The following is a 20,159-nucleotide window of genomic DNA, read 5'->3' as shown; positions in this document are numbered from 1 at the left end:
ACATTGCTTCTAACTGAAGTTACACTGAGCAAAGATGTCCACTCTCTGAAATATGAAGTGGTGAATATTAATGAGATGCAAATTGGAAAGAACCATATGTAAGAGAGCAAGAGAGTGAAGAGGTCTCACTCTGTCCGGATTCAAATTGCAAAAAGTCTTCAACTTGTCATGATATGAGCAAACGGAGTCTGTTTGTCGAAGCTCTGGAGAGATTAAACAGACTATTATAATGAATTTCACTTTATTCGGGGCCAATCTGATTATGGTGTGTTCTCTAAATGGATTAATCAAAAACAAGATGGTTTAAATTCGGCTAAAGTAATACATTTGAGTTCAAACGGTTTAGGATTTTTGGTCTATTATAACAAGAAAAGTTAATGTCTCTGAAGCTTTCAGTGTCATTTTTGAGAAAATGCAGTGGCTTTGTGTAGATTACAGTCAACCGACCACTTTTCATACCTGAAAAAAGGAATTTAAGAAGATACTTCCCTGCATATGGAACACAATAACAGATGGATTAGATTAGATAAAGGTTATCTTCCATTTATTGTGACTAATTGTATGTGTTATGTATGTATATGCCTACATGTAATTTGAATGTTTGTTAGGTCTACTGCTTTACTCATACCCACCACTCTTTCAAACTAAGGATGGGTTCAGTAACTTATGTTTCTCTGTTTCACATTGACAACTATAATTAACACATTTTGATCAACTGATTTTAAAGACAACATTTTTTTTGTCTTATTGATGACGCTTCTCTGCATGCCCACGTCGATTGAGAGAAAGGTGTTGTTTTTCTCACCGAGTGACGCCTCGCTCTCCGACAGAGACGATCTTTGCTGTGCAGCTCCTCGGCTGCCTGGCTGCTGTCCTCAGTCCTGCGTGTCTCTGTCTGTCTGTCCGTCCGCCTCTGACCAGCTGCTGAAGAGAAGCGACCATGGCTCCTATAAAGAAGAACAGGGTGTTTGTCATCGGTGTGGGCATGACAAAGGTGACATTATTTCATATATTTATCGTGTCGGTCGACATTGCTGACCTTATGTAAGACTTGAGGCTAGCTTAGTTGGCTAACTCCAGCTTGCAGGGCATTTAACATGTAACTCCTCAAAACTTCCGCTTCTTTCCTCTGAAGTGACAGTGACCAAGCGGCCCATGCTGCCTGGGGCTGCTGCAGTGTGTCTGCGGGACACTACTTGTGTCCATATTGCTTTGGCAGCTGTACACATCTGAGAGTGCATCCTGTAAACATAAGCTAGTAAAGTTAGCTCCAAAGGTGTTAGCTCCAAAGGTGACATTGTTGCACTGTAACATAGTTAAAGTTTGTACTTTTAGTGTGAAAATCGTCTGTTTTGGTGAGTCAGGAAGCTTTAGTTCTGGGCTGAATGGTCGACATATGTGGGTCTGTATTTCATGCCCCCTGTGGGAGTCCATAGTTCATGGCCAACAGAGTTACAAACTGTGCTAAGGGTCATCACTGTAGCAGGCTGCTCACATTGTGAACTGTAGCTCCACAGCTGGCTTCAACTCTAGCAGAACAAGTCTCAAGTCGAGCCTCATGTTTTTACAAGCAGGTTGCAAGTAAACACGACAGCTCCTCAGGCCTCTGAGCGTTGACCATGGCCATTACAGCGACCCAACACTTTCCCTTTGCACCGGTTTATTTTGTTCTTTATAAAGTGAGAATATATCTGTTTAGTGCATTTGAATGTGGATCCATGAGAATGTGTTTACAGTAGTGTCTCTGTCATTTTGCATGATGCCCCAGAACAGTGTTGAAGTAGTGGTATCTCTTCAGTTCTAGTCAGCTGTCATCCCCAGAAAAAATACTTCATGCCTTTGGTAATGCCTTTTGTGTTGTGTCTTTTTCCTCTCTCTCCTGTTTGATCTTTACTGTTTTGAAATGTTTTCTGTCATCTCTAATGACGAAAACCAGCACATTTGCTTTGCGTGTTTAGAAGTGAAGTTACACCCTTCAACATCTTATCATCTTAAGTTGCAGCTGATTTAATGATCTCACAAGACTCTGATGTTTGCCCATTTAAAGGATTTAACTAACTAAATTATTAAAAGAAACAGGCCAAACATATTGACATAGAATGACACTAATCTGTCTGGCTTTTCTTTTTGTTGCTGCAGTTTGACAAACCTGGAGCCCGAGACAACAGTGACTACCCTGATATGGCCAAGGAAGCAGGTGCTTATCTTGGCTGAATATGGACATTGCTCAGTCTTTCAAAAGATACCACATCTGAAATGGATCTTGCTGTATAACATGTACTTCAGTGTTTTATTACTGTATGATTACATCCTGTTATAGGTCAAAAGGCCCTTGCAGATGCAGGAATCCCATATTCGGCCATTGAACAGGCCTGTGTAGGATACGTTTATGGTACGACCTTGCTGTTGAGATGCGAATGTTTTGTGTATTATTTATGTTTTACATGTTGTCCTCTGAAACCCTAAATACTTACATCACTCTTGTAACTTCCTATGTTGCACAGTTTACTCTATAAACAGTACATTTGGATGCGCCTCTCATATTGTATCTACCTTTGTGGAAAATGAACTCACCCCCTCCCTTACTCCCTCAGGGGACTCCACATGTGGGCAGAGGGCCATTTATCACAGCCTGGGCCTGACCGGGATCCCCATCATCAACGTCAACAACAACTGCTCCACGGGCTCCACTGCTCTGTTCATGGCACGGCAGCTGGTCCTTGGAGGTGAGTCGAGAAGAAGGAAGCCTTGAAAGTAATAAACCTCCCAAGGCTGCAAAAAGTTTGTAGTTTGCTGTCTAAAAGTTGTCAAAGTCTGTGGTCAGAATAGTGGTTTTCACAGCAGAACAAAGACTTTTGCAATTTCCATAGAGCCTTCTTAAATGAGTTCTGCAGCATAATCTGTTATCTGTTATGTAACAGAAACTGTAAAACCCACTCTTTCATCTCCCTTTGCAGGCCTTGCTGACTGTGTGCTGGCCCTCGGGTTTGAGAAGATGGAGAGGGGCTCTTTGTCCTCAAAGGTATAAAACTATATTTCTTTATACTGGATTTAGAGCAGGGGCACAAAATAACATGAGTGCTTCACAATCTACCATGCAGGTGTTGTTGTTATTGTGTCCACCACCTGCAGTTTTTGCTGGTAGCATGGTTGTTCTGACTGAAAAGAAAGAATATGAGCTGGGGTCCACGCTCGTCCTCTTCCTCTGTAAAACAGAGGTCCACCTCATTGATGAACATTTGAAAACAGATGACAGAAGACACTACAGATTAGTGTCGCTGCACACTAGAATGAAGGGATAGTGACCTGCTGCTCTCTTTTTTTTAGATATCCTTAACTACTCATTGCTGTTTAGGGAATTTCTATTACTGGGGAGCAGAGGGAGCACAGTGTTGGGCAGAATAAAGACTTCTGCCATTAAAAAGAAAAAACAAATTTGTCTCTAATATTTGCTTCTAACCAAAATATAAAAATTTAGAAATGAATATAAATCTGTTATAATCAAAACAGACATTATTTTATTAAAAAAAAACCCTGTTTCTAGTATATGGATAGGACCAATCCCATGGACAAGCACATGGAGGTTATGATCAACCGTTACGGGATGGTGGCGGCACCAGCAGCACCACAGATGTTTGGCAACGCTGGCAGGGAGCACATGGAAAAATATGGTACATGCTACATGTTTGTTTAAAATATGAAATGTATGCTTTTGTCTGGTATTGTGTTTTGCAGTTTTATTATATATTATTATATTTATTATTATATCCAATATGTCAATATTTTGATCTCTTCAAGGCACGAAACCAGAGCACTTTGCTAAAATTGCCTGGAAAAACCACAAACATTCAACCAATAACCCGTAAGACACAGTTTACAACTTAATAAAAACCAATTCCTGCTTCTAAATTTCTGGCTTTTTTTCAAGTTTGTGTCCGTGTGTGTGTGTGTGTCCGTGTGTGTGTGTGTGTGTGTGTGTGTGTGTGTGTGTGTGTGTGTGTGTGTGTGTGTGTGTGTGTGTGTGTGTGTGTGTGTGTGTGTGTGTATTCATGCAGCTATTCCCAGTTCCAAGAGGAGTACAGTTTGGAGCAGGTGATTAACTCCAGGAAGGTGTTTGACTTCCTTACTCTGCTTCAGTGTTGGTAAGAGCCTTACACATTTATAGTTTGTGTTAAATCATGAAAATCTCTAAATTGGTCATCAGGCATAAGTGCTGATTCTGATCTAAAAATGAATGATAATTGTGTCCATTCATACATCACCCATGATGCCTTGGCCTCGTGCTGCATCTTCCTTCACCAGCCCCACGTCAGATGGTGCTGGAGCAGCAGTTTTAGCCAGCGAGGCCTTCGTCAGGAAATACCACCTGGAGAACCAGGCAGTGGAGATAGTGGCCCAAGAGATGGTGACTGACCTCGCCTCCACGTTTGAAGAAAACAGCTGCATTAAGATGGTAAATACTATGGAAAGTTTTTTACCCAGAATTCATAGCACTCACACCTTTTTGTGATACTTAAATGGATGGTTTGACAGCTGTGGATCAAGCCTGAAGTTTGTTCTGTGCATGATAAAAAACAAATCAGTGAGAGCAGTTCCTCCCATGAGGGGTAAAAACCATTTTTTAAACCCAAGCTACAACAGGTTGTGACCTCAGTAATTACATATTTTTATGCCTCCGCCCTGGCGACATTCGTCTGTCTGTCCGTCCCATTCTTATGATAGCTGTCTTGTGATGTTATAGCTCAGTAAGGCCTTGAGGGATCTTCTGTGACCTCACAAAACAGGGTTTTGGCCTGTTGAGTGTGATATCTCACGACTGTCTTGAAGAAATTTCTTCAGATTTGGCCCAAACATTCACTTGGGCTCAAGATGAACTGATCAGATTTTGGCGGTCAAAGGTCACTATGACCTCACAAAACACGTCTTTAGCCAGAACTCACAAATTCATGCACTAATTATGACACAATTTAACTCAAACGTCTCTAAGGATAAAATAAAGTGATGACATTTTACATCCAAACAGTCCAACAGATCAATTTCACTGTGACATCATAATGTTTTGCAAAAACACATCTGGCCATTATCCAATCCTGTGACTCAGGAAGGGAAGGTTGTGACCACACTTCCTGCAACTTCGCAGGTTGGCAGAGGCATATAACGACCAGGCGGTTATTCTAGTTCAGTTTGTAAAAAAAGAATAATTGTAATAATGAGGTCTTATCCTGCACAGTCATGGGACATGAAGGGATAAACTTGTTTCCTTAAATGATCCTCCGTACCAATATCTTTTTGTTTTTTTCTGTGCAGGTGGGATACGACATGTCTCGGTTGGCGGCTAAAAAGTGTTACGAGGCCGCAGGTCTGAAGCCCAGTGATGTTAATGTGGTCGAGCTGCACGACTGCTTCTCAGCCAATGAGCTCATCACATATGAGGCCCTGGGGCTGTGTCCAGAAGGTAAAACTGCAGCTTTTAAAATCCTCCTCTATCCTCCAACACTTATCCTCCAAAGTTTGACTGGTTGGAGGACCAGGTCAGGAATGGATACATTTTCATTTTCCACCATCCTTCTTCCACCCTTTAAAGTTATTTTATTTATCAGACAGTGGGACAGAGATAGTATGACATGGTATGCACCCCCTCCATACAGCTATTTGGTTGCCCCCCCTTCTTCCACTTAATTAACTTTTGTACTTTTGAGACAAGAAGTTATGACGACAAGATGAAAAGGGGTTTCAGACATGATCCAGAACTCCCATAGATCTTACTAAACCATCCAGACGTTGACAGGACAGGTGTACAAGTGGGGACTAGGGGTGTCTCCCAAGAAATGACATCTTCTCAAATTAGTGATAAAGTCCCAACACAAGTATCTGTAGCAAACCTGATTTCTACAACAGGCAGTGGAGAGTAGAAGCTTTCATCCCCACCACTTGTACTGTTTGATCAGCTTTATTGACACAACGAATTAGTGGTCATAGGTATATTCTTTTAGAGATCTGTTTACAGAGATTATCTCATGAAATGAGTTTTTGCCAGATTTGACCAGAAATCTCCCAAATTATGTTTTATAACTTATTCCAAAACTGATATTTTTGTAAAGATGACAACATTAAACTATTTACACTAGCTAATACTGTGTATCCTCACATACAGCCTTCCTTCCTGCTGAATAAATACTGGTCATTCCTAAGGTGCCTTTTCTTTAACCAATATTACAAGTTCAGCTGCAGAAAAGAAAGTTTTCTGTTTTCACAGCTACACATGCCTTAAACAGACCAGTATCAGGTCTTACGTAGCAACACTAAATCCATATTAGATGAAACGCACCTGGACTCCATTCTTGCTAAACAGCAGTGATGCTAATTTTTACGCCCTTACAGTGACTAATGGCAGACTTGGTAAATATGTTCCCATGTAGCATCATATTACAGTGCAGCTAACACTTTCTGCTGTTTTGTGTATTTCAAATTCTGTCCAGGTAAAGCTGGAGAGCTGATTGACAGAGGAGACAACACCTATGGAGGCAAGTTTGTAGTCAACCCCAGTGGTGGTCTCATCTCTAAAGGACATCCTCTGGGCGCCACAGGTACACATAGCCGCTGACTTTCTGACTCTTAATAAAAACCATATACTGTATACTGTAGGAGAGAGAGGACAACACATAATCCAGTCTGGTTCAGTGAAGAAAACAGATCAGGGTCAAAATTTGCATTTGCATTTGCATTTTATTTTTATTTTTAGCTTGTGCTTGTTTGGAGTTTGTTTAAACACATGAGGCTTACCACACTGTACAGAAGATGGAGACAATTGGGGTCCCTGACATATGCAGCGATTTCCACAGCGACCACCGGGTGGCATGTGTCTCATAGTGATGGCCACCTGGATGGTAACTGGGCAAAAGTGATCCTAAGCCTGCGTGTGAGGGGGCAGCCGCCTGTGACTTTGGCAAGTCTCCCCTGTAATCTCTCCACATATTGAACCATGGAGGGGTGAGACTGAGGAAACAATGCAGCTGGCTCCTGCAGCCTCTGCAGTAGTGGGCGTCATCTTCTTCTTCTCACACATCCACTGTTTTTCAGACTCATACCATTTCTTCATATCCAGAGCTGCTTAGGTTAGTGTACGTATACCGCCTCATGAGGGATAACACGGTGAAACTTTGTCATGTGCTCCTTTTCCCTTCATTTTGATATAGTTTTCTCACTTTCACTTGTATTTATCATCTTTATAGTGTTAATTCCTCTCTCTCTGCCTCCTTCTTTGCCTTCCTTTCTTCACGCCCAACAATCTGAACTATCATTCCCTCTCCTCATTATTTTTGAAGGATGCTCTCCATCCATGTCATCAATAGTCCCTCTGTCTCGTGGGTCACTCTCCCACTGTGCGAGTGCCCCAGTCAGCTAAGCTCCGTCTGATCCATAGTGTTGCTCCAAATCTTGCTCGTAAAGCTCTGACCTCCTCCCCTGGGAACAGAGATATCGACAGCTAATTGACTGATCCATGCAGGGTCCCCCTCGTAGGATGTGATTTTTATGTGTTGACGCAGCCTTGATGTTATGTCAACACAAAAGGGACCTTGAGGTGTCAACGATGCGCGGATGAGGACTTGTAATCCGCTCTCTTTAGAGGAATTTGCCCGAGGCCTGTTGCTGAAAAATGTGTGTCCTTCTGAGTCTTTCTTTTCATTGTGTATAAATTGTCTGTATGAGGTGATTTCCAGCAGCTCTTTCTTTGGATAAAAAACCTGGTGAACTCTAAGAGAAAATTTGTCAGTTGCTATTTAGACAAAATTGTTGTAGTCTCACACCAACAAATCCCAATGGAGAAGATTAGGAGAGTGCTGCAGACTGTGAAAGACGCACCATGAAGAGGTCTTTACTGTTAAGTCCTTTAGCTGATTGGGATAATGAAGAAATGCAAAAGCTTATTAAGCAGATGGGATGAAATGCTTAGCTATAACGCTAACACAGGGGCAGACCCTGGCCAGATTAGGGAGTGAGTTGTCAGATTAGAAGTCAACTTGTCACCCTTCTCGGTCAGGATATTGTGTTTTACACTCACAGAATGCTGTAGTGTCTTCACATGGTGAGTTGGACAAATCAATGGATTTTTAAGCCCCACTGAACATTTGTGTTTTTTTTTTTTTTTTAATGATCATCCTCAGTTTTATGAGATAGAAGAAATGTAGTGCAGACATCTGAACAAAACGTCTGAACATCTGAACAAAATCTTCTCTTCGGTAAAACTTTCTGTGCAGCATCTTTACACAAAGAAATTACACCAACAAAGATGTAACTATTTCGTCAAAGCATTTATAAAAAGGAAATTAGAGTTCACAAGAAAGGGAATGGATTCCCCCCAAAAGTCACAGCACAGTAGTTTGTTAAGATGCAACAGTTAAAAATCCTTCATTGCCATGGCTACTTTATTCAAAAGAAGATTCATGTTTATTGACAGCCTGTTACTGTTACTGGCAAAAAAAAACCAAAACAAAAAAACCAAAAATGTTTGTGGCTACTATTAAAAGAACTATATGTTTTCATGAAACCAGAAAAAAAACCCCAACCCAACCCAACCCAAAATCCCTAACCGTCACCCTCTGTCCTACTCTCCCTCCCCGTGCTCCCTCAGGTCTGGCCCAGTGTGCAGAGCTGTGCTGGCAGCTCCGAGGGCAGGCGGGCAAGAGGCAGGTTCCAGGGGCAAAAGTGGCCCTGCAGCACAACATTGGCTTAGGAGGAGCTGTGGTCGTTGCTCTCTACAGGATGGGATTTCCACAGGAGGCCAGGTGAGCAAGAAGTTTGCAACAGTTTATTATAAGTTCACTTAGATACTTTATGTAATATATATTTAGGAAGAACCTTTTGTGCCACTACTTATTTTATCATGTGTCCTGTATTGATCAGTTGAACACTGTGTATTCCACTTTTACAACTCCAGCTCTTCTTCTCATTATTTGGCTCTGCGCTGTAGATGCAGTTTATTGTTTTATCCTCTGTTCCAATTCTGCAACAAAACATCTGGACTGAAATATCTGTGAGCCTCACATGTAACTGAATCATGATGAGACCTAATTAGGTTAAGTCCTTATTTTCAACAGTGTGTACCTTGTGTCTCTTTTTTTCCCACAGGTCTCATGTAGCTGCAGTTCTCACCAGCTCAGGCAGTGGACTGGAGGGGTTTAAGGCTTACCCTGTCTTCAAAGAGATCGAAAAACATTTAAAGGAGGTATAACAGCATGAAGTCGCTAACAGACATCCCCCTCGCACTTTAACGCTTTAGCTGTTCTGTGTTTGATCCTATGGAATCAGTACGTTCTCATCTCATTAAATGCCTCCATATCTTAGAGTTCATTTGTTCCCTTTTCTTCCTTTCAGTCTATTATAGTAGTAGTCAAATGTAACCACATGTATCCATAACTATTTCATTAATGGATCCATCAAAAAAGCAAATTACAAACAAACAAACAAATTAGGAACAAACCACTTGGTCTGTCTTCTTTGCTCTTAAAGGTAGTTATGGTCTTTAGTTGCTTTTGTCTCCTGAAACATACAGTAACAGTATTGTACCAACTGAACTGTAAATGAGTTGGACCATAAAAGGAGATGGTCTCAGTGCCGCAGTTTCAGGGCGGTGTGGCTCCTGCAATCTTCTTATTTTATAAAGGCATAATATGCACAGCTACAATAAAAAACAGCAATTTAAAACTTTATTTCTAAAGCAATTTTCAACAAATATCACATATAAAATATATTATGCTTTGGAGGTGCAAAGATGAAATGACAGCTATAAATCTGAAACAGGAAACAAACACGTTAGCTGCATGTAATTGGATGGTTTTTTTTATGCTATAGCGTCTGTAGAAATGACCAAGTCATGTGGCATGACAGGCTGTCTGCAGCCATTATATTACGAGGATTATATCATGGAACTCAAAAGCCTTCTTGACTCCGTGCAGGAAGGAGAGCAGCTCGTCAAGAAGGTTGGTGGAGTCTTTGCATTTAAAGTGAAGGATGGACCAGATGGGAGGGATGCGACTTGGATTGTTGATGTGAAAAGTGGCAAAGGTTCTGTCTCCAATGACGCAGGTGGGTGTTTAACTCAACTGTCAAGGCCAAATGATATTTATTTGGTATTTTGGTGGCAGCAGTGGGATTTGGACTGAACTATATTTTAAAATTTGTTTTCATCTTCGGTCTTATTCTCCTACTTTTTGCCTCATAAATTATGTATTTTATTCAATAGAACTTCACTAAAAGAGCTTAGGGATTCCCAGAAATTGTACTTTCAATGAACACTAAGAAATCTCTGAAAAAGCTGTACGTCATTTTCACACAGTAAGACTTCTCTCTCTCCTCTCTCACATCCTCTCAGCAGCAGCATGTAGACTGTAAGGATGAGATTTAATCGTATTTTGGGCCCAGATGTTGGAGGTCGCTCTGGCTAACAGGTTATGTTCTGGACAGCTGCAGCTCTAGTGAAGACGTAAAACTCACTGTGTGGAAAAATGGAATAGCTGAAATTTTGAACACACTCTGCACCACAGTAACTATTAAGTGGCTTCTTTGATGAATGTAAAGACTGATGATGCAGCTGCGCTGGACCCCAAAACATGAAACTTAGCTAAACGAAACTCTAAATTGAGGGAAAAGAGCAATACGCAAACACACAAAGTCTATTCCATCTTTTTGATGCCTGAAAGTCCCCCTCCAGTTTCTTGCTGTTACATCACTTGGATGTTTGAGCTTCACAATGCAGAATGATGCAGCCAGATACATTGTGGTGGACAGCACACATTTGATGATAGTGATGCTTTGTGTTAGTGGAAGAAAAAAGAGAAGAGCAGCTCTTCCTCAGGTGATTGAGAATGTCAATGCAGGACGTGACCAGACTGTGTCAGTAGGAACAGTTCCTCAACAGTTACGTAGAGAGGGTTATTATAGCAGGGCTGCTGTGGCTAAACCCCTCATTACAAAGATGGATGTTCATTTCAGAGTTCAGTGGTGCAAAAACCAGAGGCACAGGTCAAGAGAGGCCGAAAACAGTGGTGCACTCAGATGAGTCTTCCCTCACTGTCTTCTCGATAAGTGGGCAAGGTCATGTGTGGCGTACACCAAAAGAACAGTACAGGCCTGACTGCTTGACCCCTACAGTTAGGGGATCTGGAGGCCGTCTTATGCAGTGGGGGTCTTATGCAGCATTTTGCCAGTCCATTTGTCTCATTTGAGACGAGCGTCACTGCAAATCATTACAAAATTGAGTGATCATCTTCATCCTATGATGAAACATTGTCTATCCTGATGGGAGTGGTCTCTTCCAGGATGACAGTGCCCCCATCCAGAGGTCATGAGGGGGTCACTGAATGGTTTGATGAGTATGAAGATGATGTGACTCATGCACTATGGCCTTCACATTCACCAGATCTCAACCTCACTGAATGAGCTGTGAACATCTATGGGAGATTTTGGTGTGACGTGTTACACAGCACCCTCCACCACCACCATCATCAAAACGCCAAATGGGGAAATATCTTTTGCATTGTTAGTGTCCATCCTTCCAGTAGAGTCCAGAGACTCTACAATTAAAGCCAAGGAGCACTGAAGCTGTTCTGGAGGCACGTGGTGACCTGACAAAGACACTTTATGTTGGTTTCCTTTAATTTGTCACCTGTCTGTATTTACGTTTAATGACTCTTCTCTGCTTCTCATAATGTTACACTTCATTTTAACTTGTCACAGCTAAAACATTTTCATAGTTTTATCACAAAAGTAAAACAAGAAGTAAACACACAACAGCTCACCCAGAGACATGTTTGTTATGTCCTGCGTCTTGGCCTAAACCACTTGCTCTCAGTTACCTAGTCTCACTTTAAAGCTATTTATTTAGTATCATTATCATTGGGATAAGTGGCTGTTCATTACTTTTATTCATTTTTTCCAGTTTTGTTTTCATTTCTTTTTGATTTTTTTTTTGCATTTAATAGTAATAATGTAATGATGGGTGCGTGAACGGAGCATCTCACTCACAGCTAATGTGCAGCTCTTTTCTTCACTCCACCATCTTTACATGCTGGGTCTGCTTTTGCTGGACCAGCTTTTGTATACATACGGGTGTCTTTAAATCTTTTATATTAAAAATGTTTATTTAATTTTATTAAATATTTATTTATTAAATTTAATTTTATTTAAGAACTTTTATTATAAAGATCAATATGTACACAGGTCATGTACTGGATACAAATATACAATACTGGCTCTTCAAGCTTGTAATGTTTATGCTTTATTGTGTCAGAGAGGCATTGATTAACCCCCTTGTTTTAGGACTGTAGGACTGTGAGTTGCTCTTCCCAATGAGTAATTCACATCACACACATTCCTACAAAGAAAACATGTTTTCATCTGATTCTCCTCTTTCATGCCTGAAGCATGTTGACACATCCTCATGATGCCTGAGGCAGATTTTTTTTTTATGATGATGGAAAAAGATTTAACATTTTGATGGCGGCAGTATAAAAAGCATTAGTCTTAAAGCCTTTTGAATATTGCCTCAGTGAAAGAAAGTGCGTTCTGTGTGTGCTGCATACATATGTTTTTACACCAAAGGAAAGGTTAATCAAAATGCCAAGTGTACTTCAGAGCATTTTCTGTTTAGAGCATTGTAATCATGATGACTAACATTTTTCTTCTGGATGTCATTTTCTCCAACGTATAAAACATAACTGATTTTTTTCTCTCTTTATCAAGTGACGGATATTTTTACTTTATGTGTGTACAAAGATCAGTAAATATTGATAGTTTTTTGTGTATGGGGATTTTTGATTCTGATGCATTCTGTAGTAGTTTGCCATAATAATAATTCTTGCTTCATTTTTTTTCTCTCAGGTAAAAAAGCAGACTGCACCTTGTCCATGAGCGACGAGGATCTTCTGGATTTGATGACAGGAAAGTTGAACCCACAAACGGTATGTGTAATTATATATTAACCAGACCTTTGTTGCTCTGTTTCACAAATTAACAACACAACACGGTTAAATGTAAAACAGGATTCGTTATATTTACTGTAAAATATCATAGAGGAACCATTATATTTTTGTTCCTATGATATTAGGGCACATTTTTTTCCTCCTAAATACGATTAACATTGCTCTCGCACCTGTAGTTTAGTTTGGATCATGTGAAAAAAGTTATATTGTTATTATTATTATTATTATTATTATTATTATTATTATAGAAATCAATTCTGATCAGTGACTACAGGTCATAGTGCACTTCACTGACCCTTATGGCTCCATCTATCTACTCTTGTGTTCACAAGTGTATGAGAATTATGAACATTATTAGTCATGACTGCAACTGGACCTCGTAAATAGGGATGAACGGACAGAAAATGGGTAAAACAGGAATTTTCTGTAACAGTACAGGAGGACAGTTGCTGAGTGGTCACTCTGTTTCACTTAGTCTTTATAGAGGAACTGCTAAAATATATGGAGGATACGAGCTTAACAGCACACAGATGTTGTAACTCACTTTCTGTTAACTCCCTTCTCTCGCTCCGTGAAGCATATGTGTTACCATGGTTACAATTGTTTGAGCAACAAGAAAGTCAAAACTGTGAATTCCTCCTCCCTTTACATAAGTGTTGATTGTGCTGGCCTCTCTGCAAGCTCCAAGGAAGCACTGTCAATGCCCGACATTGACATGCTGTGAATATTATATAAATTTGACTTAAATTGTTCAGTCAGGGCAGCCACATCCAATCATCTTTGCCTTTATGTGGAGAGCTTCAGCACACAGCAAACAGAGTGAGGTGCAATGAAATGCAAGAAAACTCCTGCAGGAGGAGAAGACCAACACCAAGATTATACTGATTCTGAATGAGTATAAAAATACTACTAATAATTTACTTTTATGTTACTTACAACAGAAAGTTATTGTGGGTGTAAGATTGTAAAGGAGTGAACAAATGATAAAGAGTTAAGAAACTTGGATAGATAACGTCATGAATTATTCAGTATTTTAGTGACAAAGAAACATTTTGGTTTGCTTAAAAACATTAAAATGACCCCACATTAAATTGGAAGAATGGGACACCACAACTAAGAGGTTTTTTAATATTACGATTATTACTAAATAATGTGTTCTGCCAATTCTAAGTCTTGCATGAGACCAACCATTGTATTATAAATATTTAATTGTATATATTATTATCTATTATTAATCTTTGTCCTAAGTATTTGTTACTGACATCTGCAGTTTTTTTCTCTTGCACTGATTACTTTGCTGCTGTAATACTGCAAATTTCCCCACTGTGGGACTAATAAAGGCTATCTTAATCTTAATCTTAACGAGAATATGATGTTCATCTGTTTTCTTATCAAATCTAGGTTTTCAATCGTTTTCATTTTCAGTGTATCAGCAATGCATCTTTCAGTGGCAAAAGTATTAAAAGTGCAATTTGCCAAAGTTAAAAGTTGATATTTTATCTTTTTCCTCTCTCCACCGTCTCCTCAGGCGTTCTTCAAAGGAAAGCTGAAGATCACTGGAAACATGGGCATGGCTATGAAGCTGCAGAACCTCCAGGTTACACCAGGCAAGGCCAAGCTGTGAGACCTTGAGTTAGATTTTTGTCCCTAATTCTGCTAATCACAAAACTCACTTCATAATGTGTTTGATTTTGAGAGACAGTCCTTTAAGTTTCAATTGCAGCTGCTACTTTGATATCATGGTGTATACAGAACAGCTAATATACACATTTTTTGGTCTGATATGAATTATGAAACATCCTTTGAGTCTGTTTGCCTACATGCAACATCAGAGAAAATTTAAAGTGTGAGTAACTTCAGTTTAATTGTCAAAACGTGCCTCTAACCTCTGTCTGTAAACTGAACCTTGTGGTTTAAAGCCATTTTTGGCCTCAACCATTTTGATAGATAATTTTGTAATGAATGTATGTCTGTAAATGAATGAAATTATCTTTTTTTTTTTTAATAAATACTTTACTGACAATACATCTTCTTGAGTGTTCTTCCCTTAAAGTAGCACTGCTCAATAATATAAATAATATCTACCATCTTTGTATTTCATCATATTGTGAAAATGTTCTATTATCAACTTATTGCAGTTCAGTTCACTTGTCTAGATGAGTGAAGATGTTTCAGCCAATGTTTACAAGATCTTAGGTACTTAATTTTTTTAAAAGCACTATTTTATTTTATTAAAATACTAAGAAAATGTTTGAGCCAATAATTTTACTTTTTACTATGTCAAGTAAGTGCATGACGTACATAGAGCGGCAAACAAAACACAGGAATATGACGCAGGAGATTGGTGTTCAATTCTCATGTGAAAGCAGCAGTTTAATGTTTCTATTATCCAAGACCATTCATCAAGTTAACCACGTTGTTATTACTGTAACCATGACAACAAAGATCATGTAATGATTGATAATGAGGAAGAACTTATTTTAACTCAAATCATTTCAACCCTAACCCTAAACCTCAACAAGTAGATTTGGTGCCTTAACCTAACCAAGCCATGATCATTTTTATAGTAACCATGTAACATGTAATAGTCAGTGTGTTTATTATTGTAACCTTGACAACCCCCCTCCCCCATTTGTCCATTCATAAAGTAGTCAGACCCCTTCAGTTTTTTCACATTTAGCAATGCTGCAGTCTTATACTAAATATGTTTAAATTCACTTTGCCCATAATGAAAGAGCAAGAACAAGAGGAGGGTAAGAGATATGGTCAAGAACTCAATGGTCACTCTGGCTGAGCTAAAGAGAGCCTATGTGGAGATGGGAGAAACTTCCAGAAGGACAACCATCACTGCGCTGCAGCATAGGACTAATCCGGGCTTTATGGCAGAGAGGCCAGATAGAAGCCTCTCCATAGTAAGACACATGACTGCACTTGGAGATTGCGAGGAAGCACCTAAAGGACTCTCAGATTGTAAGAAACAAGACTCTCTGGTCTCCTTAAACCACGATCGAACTGTTTGGCCTTCTAAGGAAACCAGATGGTGGTGGCAGTGTCTCGCCACGGGGGTGTTTTTCAGAAGCAGGGACTAGAAGACTAGTCAAGGTTGAGGGAAAGCTGAATGGAGCAAAATACAGAGATATCCCAAATGAAAACCTGACCCAGGGTACTCAGGACCTCAGACTGGGCTGAAGGTTCACCTTCCAACAGGACATTGATCCTTAGCACACAGCCAAGACAGCAGAGGAGTGGCTTAGGGACAACTCTGTGAATGTCCTTAGGTGGCCCAGCCGCAGCCCTTAGTTTAACCAAATCAAACATCTCTGGAGAGATCTGAAAATGGCTGTGCACTGATGGACCCCATCCAGCCTGACAGAGCTCGAGAGGATCTGCAGAGTCCACATGTGCGTAGCTTGTCACGTCATACTCAAGAAGACTCAAGGCTGTAATCGCTGCCAAAGGTGCTTCAGCTGAGTACTGTAATAAATTTCCAAAGTTTTGTTTTCACTTTGTTAGTATGGGGTCTTGATTGTCGATTGATGAGGGGAAAAAAAAAAAACCCTAATGATTTTAGCATGAGGCTGCACTATCACAAAATGTGGAAAAAGCGAAGGGGTCTGAATACTTTCTGAGTGCCCTGTATTTTCGACTTGATCCAGACATCTCCCTGTTGGCCACTCACCACTGTTCACCTTCTGCCAGATCCAGCCTGTGTTCCTAATTGCTCCTATCCAGCCAGCGCCCTTAGCCCAACCCCCATCCTGACCCTCTGCCAGGTGGCCAGCTGGCCAAATGGCAATATTCAGTGGCTGTACAGGCTACATGGCTGCCTGCCTGTCTCACTGACCATTAGCAATGGGCTAATGGGTCTTTAGGAGATGTACTGTAACAAGCCCAGTGGTGGGGTGAGGTGAAGCAGAGTGGTGTTAGCTGAGGATTTTCAGGCTTGCTTTGCCTCAAGTCAACTTTAGAAGCTCAGCGTGAACTCACAGGAGTAACCTCGGCTCAAAGCTCTCTTAGACAGTAAAATAAAAGTATTTATTGAATACACTTTATTTGAGTGAGACATATCAATTCTGCTAAGGCCTGGTCTATGACATTGGTTCAGTGGATCAGACCTCTGCATACAATGTAAAAAGATATCACCAAAGTTCACCACCTCCCTATAAGTATCTAAAAAATACATCTGTTAATATAACATTTGAAGGTGGCTGACTCTGTGGTGTGGAGAGGGATGTTTGTGCAGACATATAGTTAGTTTTAAGAGCTTGACCTTGTCTAACAGCATGCTGGAGAAAACTGTGGGTATTACATTGAATTTATATCATGAAACAATTACATGTTCTCTCTTAACCTTGGGACAGAGATATCTAATAGCATAGTTTTACACAGCCAAGGAGGAACTCAATACAATGCATTTCCTATGTCTTATGAGTTAAACAATCACTGCCGACTGTAACAACAATATAATTCATTTCTTTCCATTGCTTTTTATATCCTCTATTTCCAGTGACAGCCTTTTTTAAAGATATCTTTAAAATGAATCAAACTTGAAGCAGTTGTTTGGAGACATTAACAAGCAGCACAAACAAACATGTCTTTGGAAATGTGGAGGAATGGAAATGTTAATTTCTTGCTTTACCTTTGTGATAAAACTCATAATGTTCCTTGGCAAGGAAGTGTAAAAGCAGCAGCAAAACATATCTATATAATTGTGTAATTTTTTCTTTGAAGAGTTATGTAATATTTCTTTAAAGTTCAAGCATATTAAATATCCAAAATTAGTAGAAGTGGTAAAGGAAATGAGCTAGAGTCAAATCTTCATGTGAGCTGTAGTTATTACATGCAAACAAAAATCATGACATTTGTATGGATTATGAGCTCAGATTACACTAGGATGTACAATAGTCACATTTAGACACATTTAGCCCAGAGTAAAGTCATATTTCAGCTTTTCAGAAACAGTAATGAAAAGAAAAGTTTTTTACGTGATAAATAGCCAAAACATAAGACTTAATATTCATCCCTGCCTTGACCACATTATCACCTTTACTTAATGTTGGGATATTTTGACTATGACAATGTGACAATATGACGATAGTGATATCCATTCTATTTTCTCACGATATTTTTTATCATGTTTGATTTCAAATTGCAGCGCCCCCATGTTCTATATCCAGTATGAAAAAAATCCACAGTTTGTTTGCAAGAGATTGTTTATGTGACTCTCACTGATGTGGTGACCTTGTATAATACAGATAAAGCTTTCTTTTATATACTTTGACACTCTGGACACTGTCCATTCAATCTGTCTCTTGAGAGTGTTCGGTCAGTGGGTTGGCAATTGCGCCCAATTCCTGTAATTTGTTCTCCAAGGTTGCCTTGGTGATGCTGTTTCTCTGACATTCATAACCTGTTGCTCCTACTTAGAGCTTTTTTCCCTTTTTTTTTTTTTTTTTAAATCAGCAGAGCGACCAGTGAAATTACATCTTATAGCACACTAAGCCAATTCTATAGACCTACGACCTTCATATGTATGTATCCTGCTGTACTGATATGGTCTTTAGGGTGTAGAATATACTGTATAATTGCTTTTCTGTACTGCATTCAGTGAAACTTCAAAATGTAATTATATGAGAACTTCAAAATAAATAAATGCATAAACGTATCTTGAATAGGAAATCACATAGAAGTTAGCAATACATTAGGCTCTTTGTGCAGCCATAACTGACAAAGTTGTCTTTAGTGTGGACATTAGGGCCACAGGGCAGGTCAACACGGAGATTTTACCTGAGCCAGTTTTTTAATAAACCATCCATGAGTGTTTTAAGAAATCCTTCATCCCCATGGCCATCAGGCTCCTAAACTCCTCAGTCAGGGGAGGGGACTCATGACCACCCCCCGACCCCCACCCATACACACAAGCACCTTAAATGCATTTTTGTATTTATTGACATTGAGCACGGTTGCCTGTGTTTGTGTGTGACTATACTTCTAAGTCTCTAGGGTGTTTGTATGTGGTTTTTATGTATATGAGCTGCTGGACACAATAATTTCCCTATGCAGATAAATAAAGTATCTATCTATCTATCTATCTATCTATCTATCTATCTATCTATCTATCTATCTATCTATCTATCTATCTATCTATCTATCTATCTATCTATCTATCTATCTATCTGTCTATGCCTACTCCTAAGTGCACTTGACTTGTTCGTAATCAGTCCTCAGTGGTAATCTTCAAAATCTTGTCTTTACACATTTGACACCTCAGTTGGATTTAGTTCACTGTGGGCTTTATTCATGTGTGAAAAGGACATTTGCTCAGGTGAATAAGTAAACAGCTGCATTTTCTTTATGCCTCTAAGAGAGAAAAAGCAGCTTGTCAGATCTCGTGCTCATGCTTGTGCAGTCTTTTAAATGTCACATACTTTTATTACATTTGAAGTGCTTGCAACTCAAACCTTGTAACCCAAACCATTTAGAAAAATAATTCAAAAAGTATGCTGTTTGTATATTTTTGATATATTTTTCATTTGTCAGTGTTTTCTTTTTTACAGAGTTGGTACATTTTTATAAATGTTAGACTATAGTGAAATGTTTCTTTTTACATGGTAGTAAAATCTAAATTTGTTAAAATTTTAAAATACATGTACAGCATATATCATTACATTACATTGGACAGAGTTCAGCGTACGACATGTTACTGTCGTCTTGTGTTCTCATCTTTCAGCTAAAGTTCAGTACATCAGTTGTGTTCTGGTCCCGTGTTCTTCTCCTTTGGTCGTTTAAGGCAAAGAGGGAATGCAATGGGGTGCAAAGACAACTTGACATGACTTCGACACAAGGGCAAACGCTCGTCTTCATTTTCATTGTTGTGATCTTCATCATCATTTTGCCTTAATTCTGGCAATGAGTATACAGTACTGCAGGTATGAGGCAGAGTACCCACTTAGACTCAGGACAACAAGGCAGTGAAGACAAGTGTGAGGAAAAGTGTTGCTTAGAAAATCTGGGAAATTGTACATAGTCCCATTTTTCCCCTAAAAATATGAGATGTTTGTTTCTTAAATGTGAAGCAAACTGTGGCAAGTGTGTGTTCAAATAAAGGTTCCTTATTATAGTTCAATTATCTTGTTTTGTTCCATTATGTCTCTTTGATGTGCACTTTATGGAGTTAAT

General features: G+C 39.5%; 1 protein-coding gene across 1 annotated transcript; it reads left to right on the top strand.

Annotated features, from left to right (window-relative positions):
• Positions 1-833: 833 nt before the first annotated feature.
• scp2a (sterol carrier protein 2a) lies at positions 834-15,005 on the top strand. Its single transcript, XM_071492558.1, has 16 exons — positions 834-994; positions 2,140-2,197; positions 2,321-2,392; positions 2,595-2,726; positions 2,958-3,022; positions 3,545-3,671; positions 3,799-3,862; positions 4,056-4,142; positions 4,303-4,453; positions 5,308-5,455; positions 6,480-6,587; positions 8,633-8,786; positions 9,130-9,226; positions 9,957-10,086; positions 12,880-12,959; positions 14,509-15,005. The coding sequence occupies exons 1-16, from the start codon at positions 941-943 to the stop codon at positions 14,602-14,604; spliced, it is 1,623 nt and encodes a 540-aa protein (XP_071348659.1). The 5' UTR covers positions 834-940; the 3' UTR covers positions 14,605-15,005.
• The last annotated feature ends 5,154 nt before the right edge of the window (positions 15,006-20,159 follow it).

Source organism: Trachinotus anak, unplaced genomic scaffold, assembly GCF_046630095.1.
Source record: "Trachinotus anak isolate AG129_WGS33_773 ecotype Australia unplaced genomic scaffold, CSIRO_AGI_Tana_v1 ptg000012l, whole genome shotgun sequence".
Classification (NCBI taxonomy): domain Eukaryota; kingdom Metazoa; phylum Chordata; class Actinopteri; order Carangiformes; family Carangidae; genus Trachinotus; species Trachinotus anak.
Note: the sequence above shows the minus strand (reverse complement) of the source record. Positions and strands in the feature narration are given on the sequence as shown.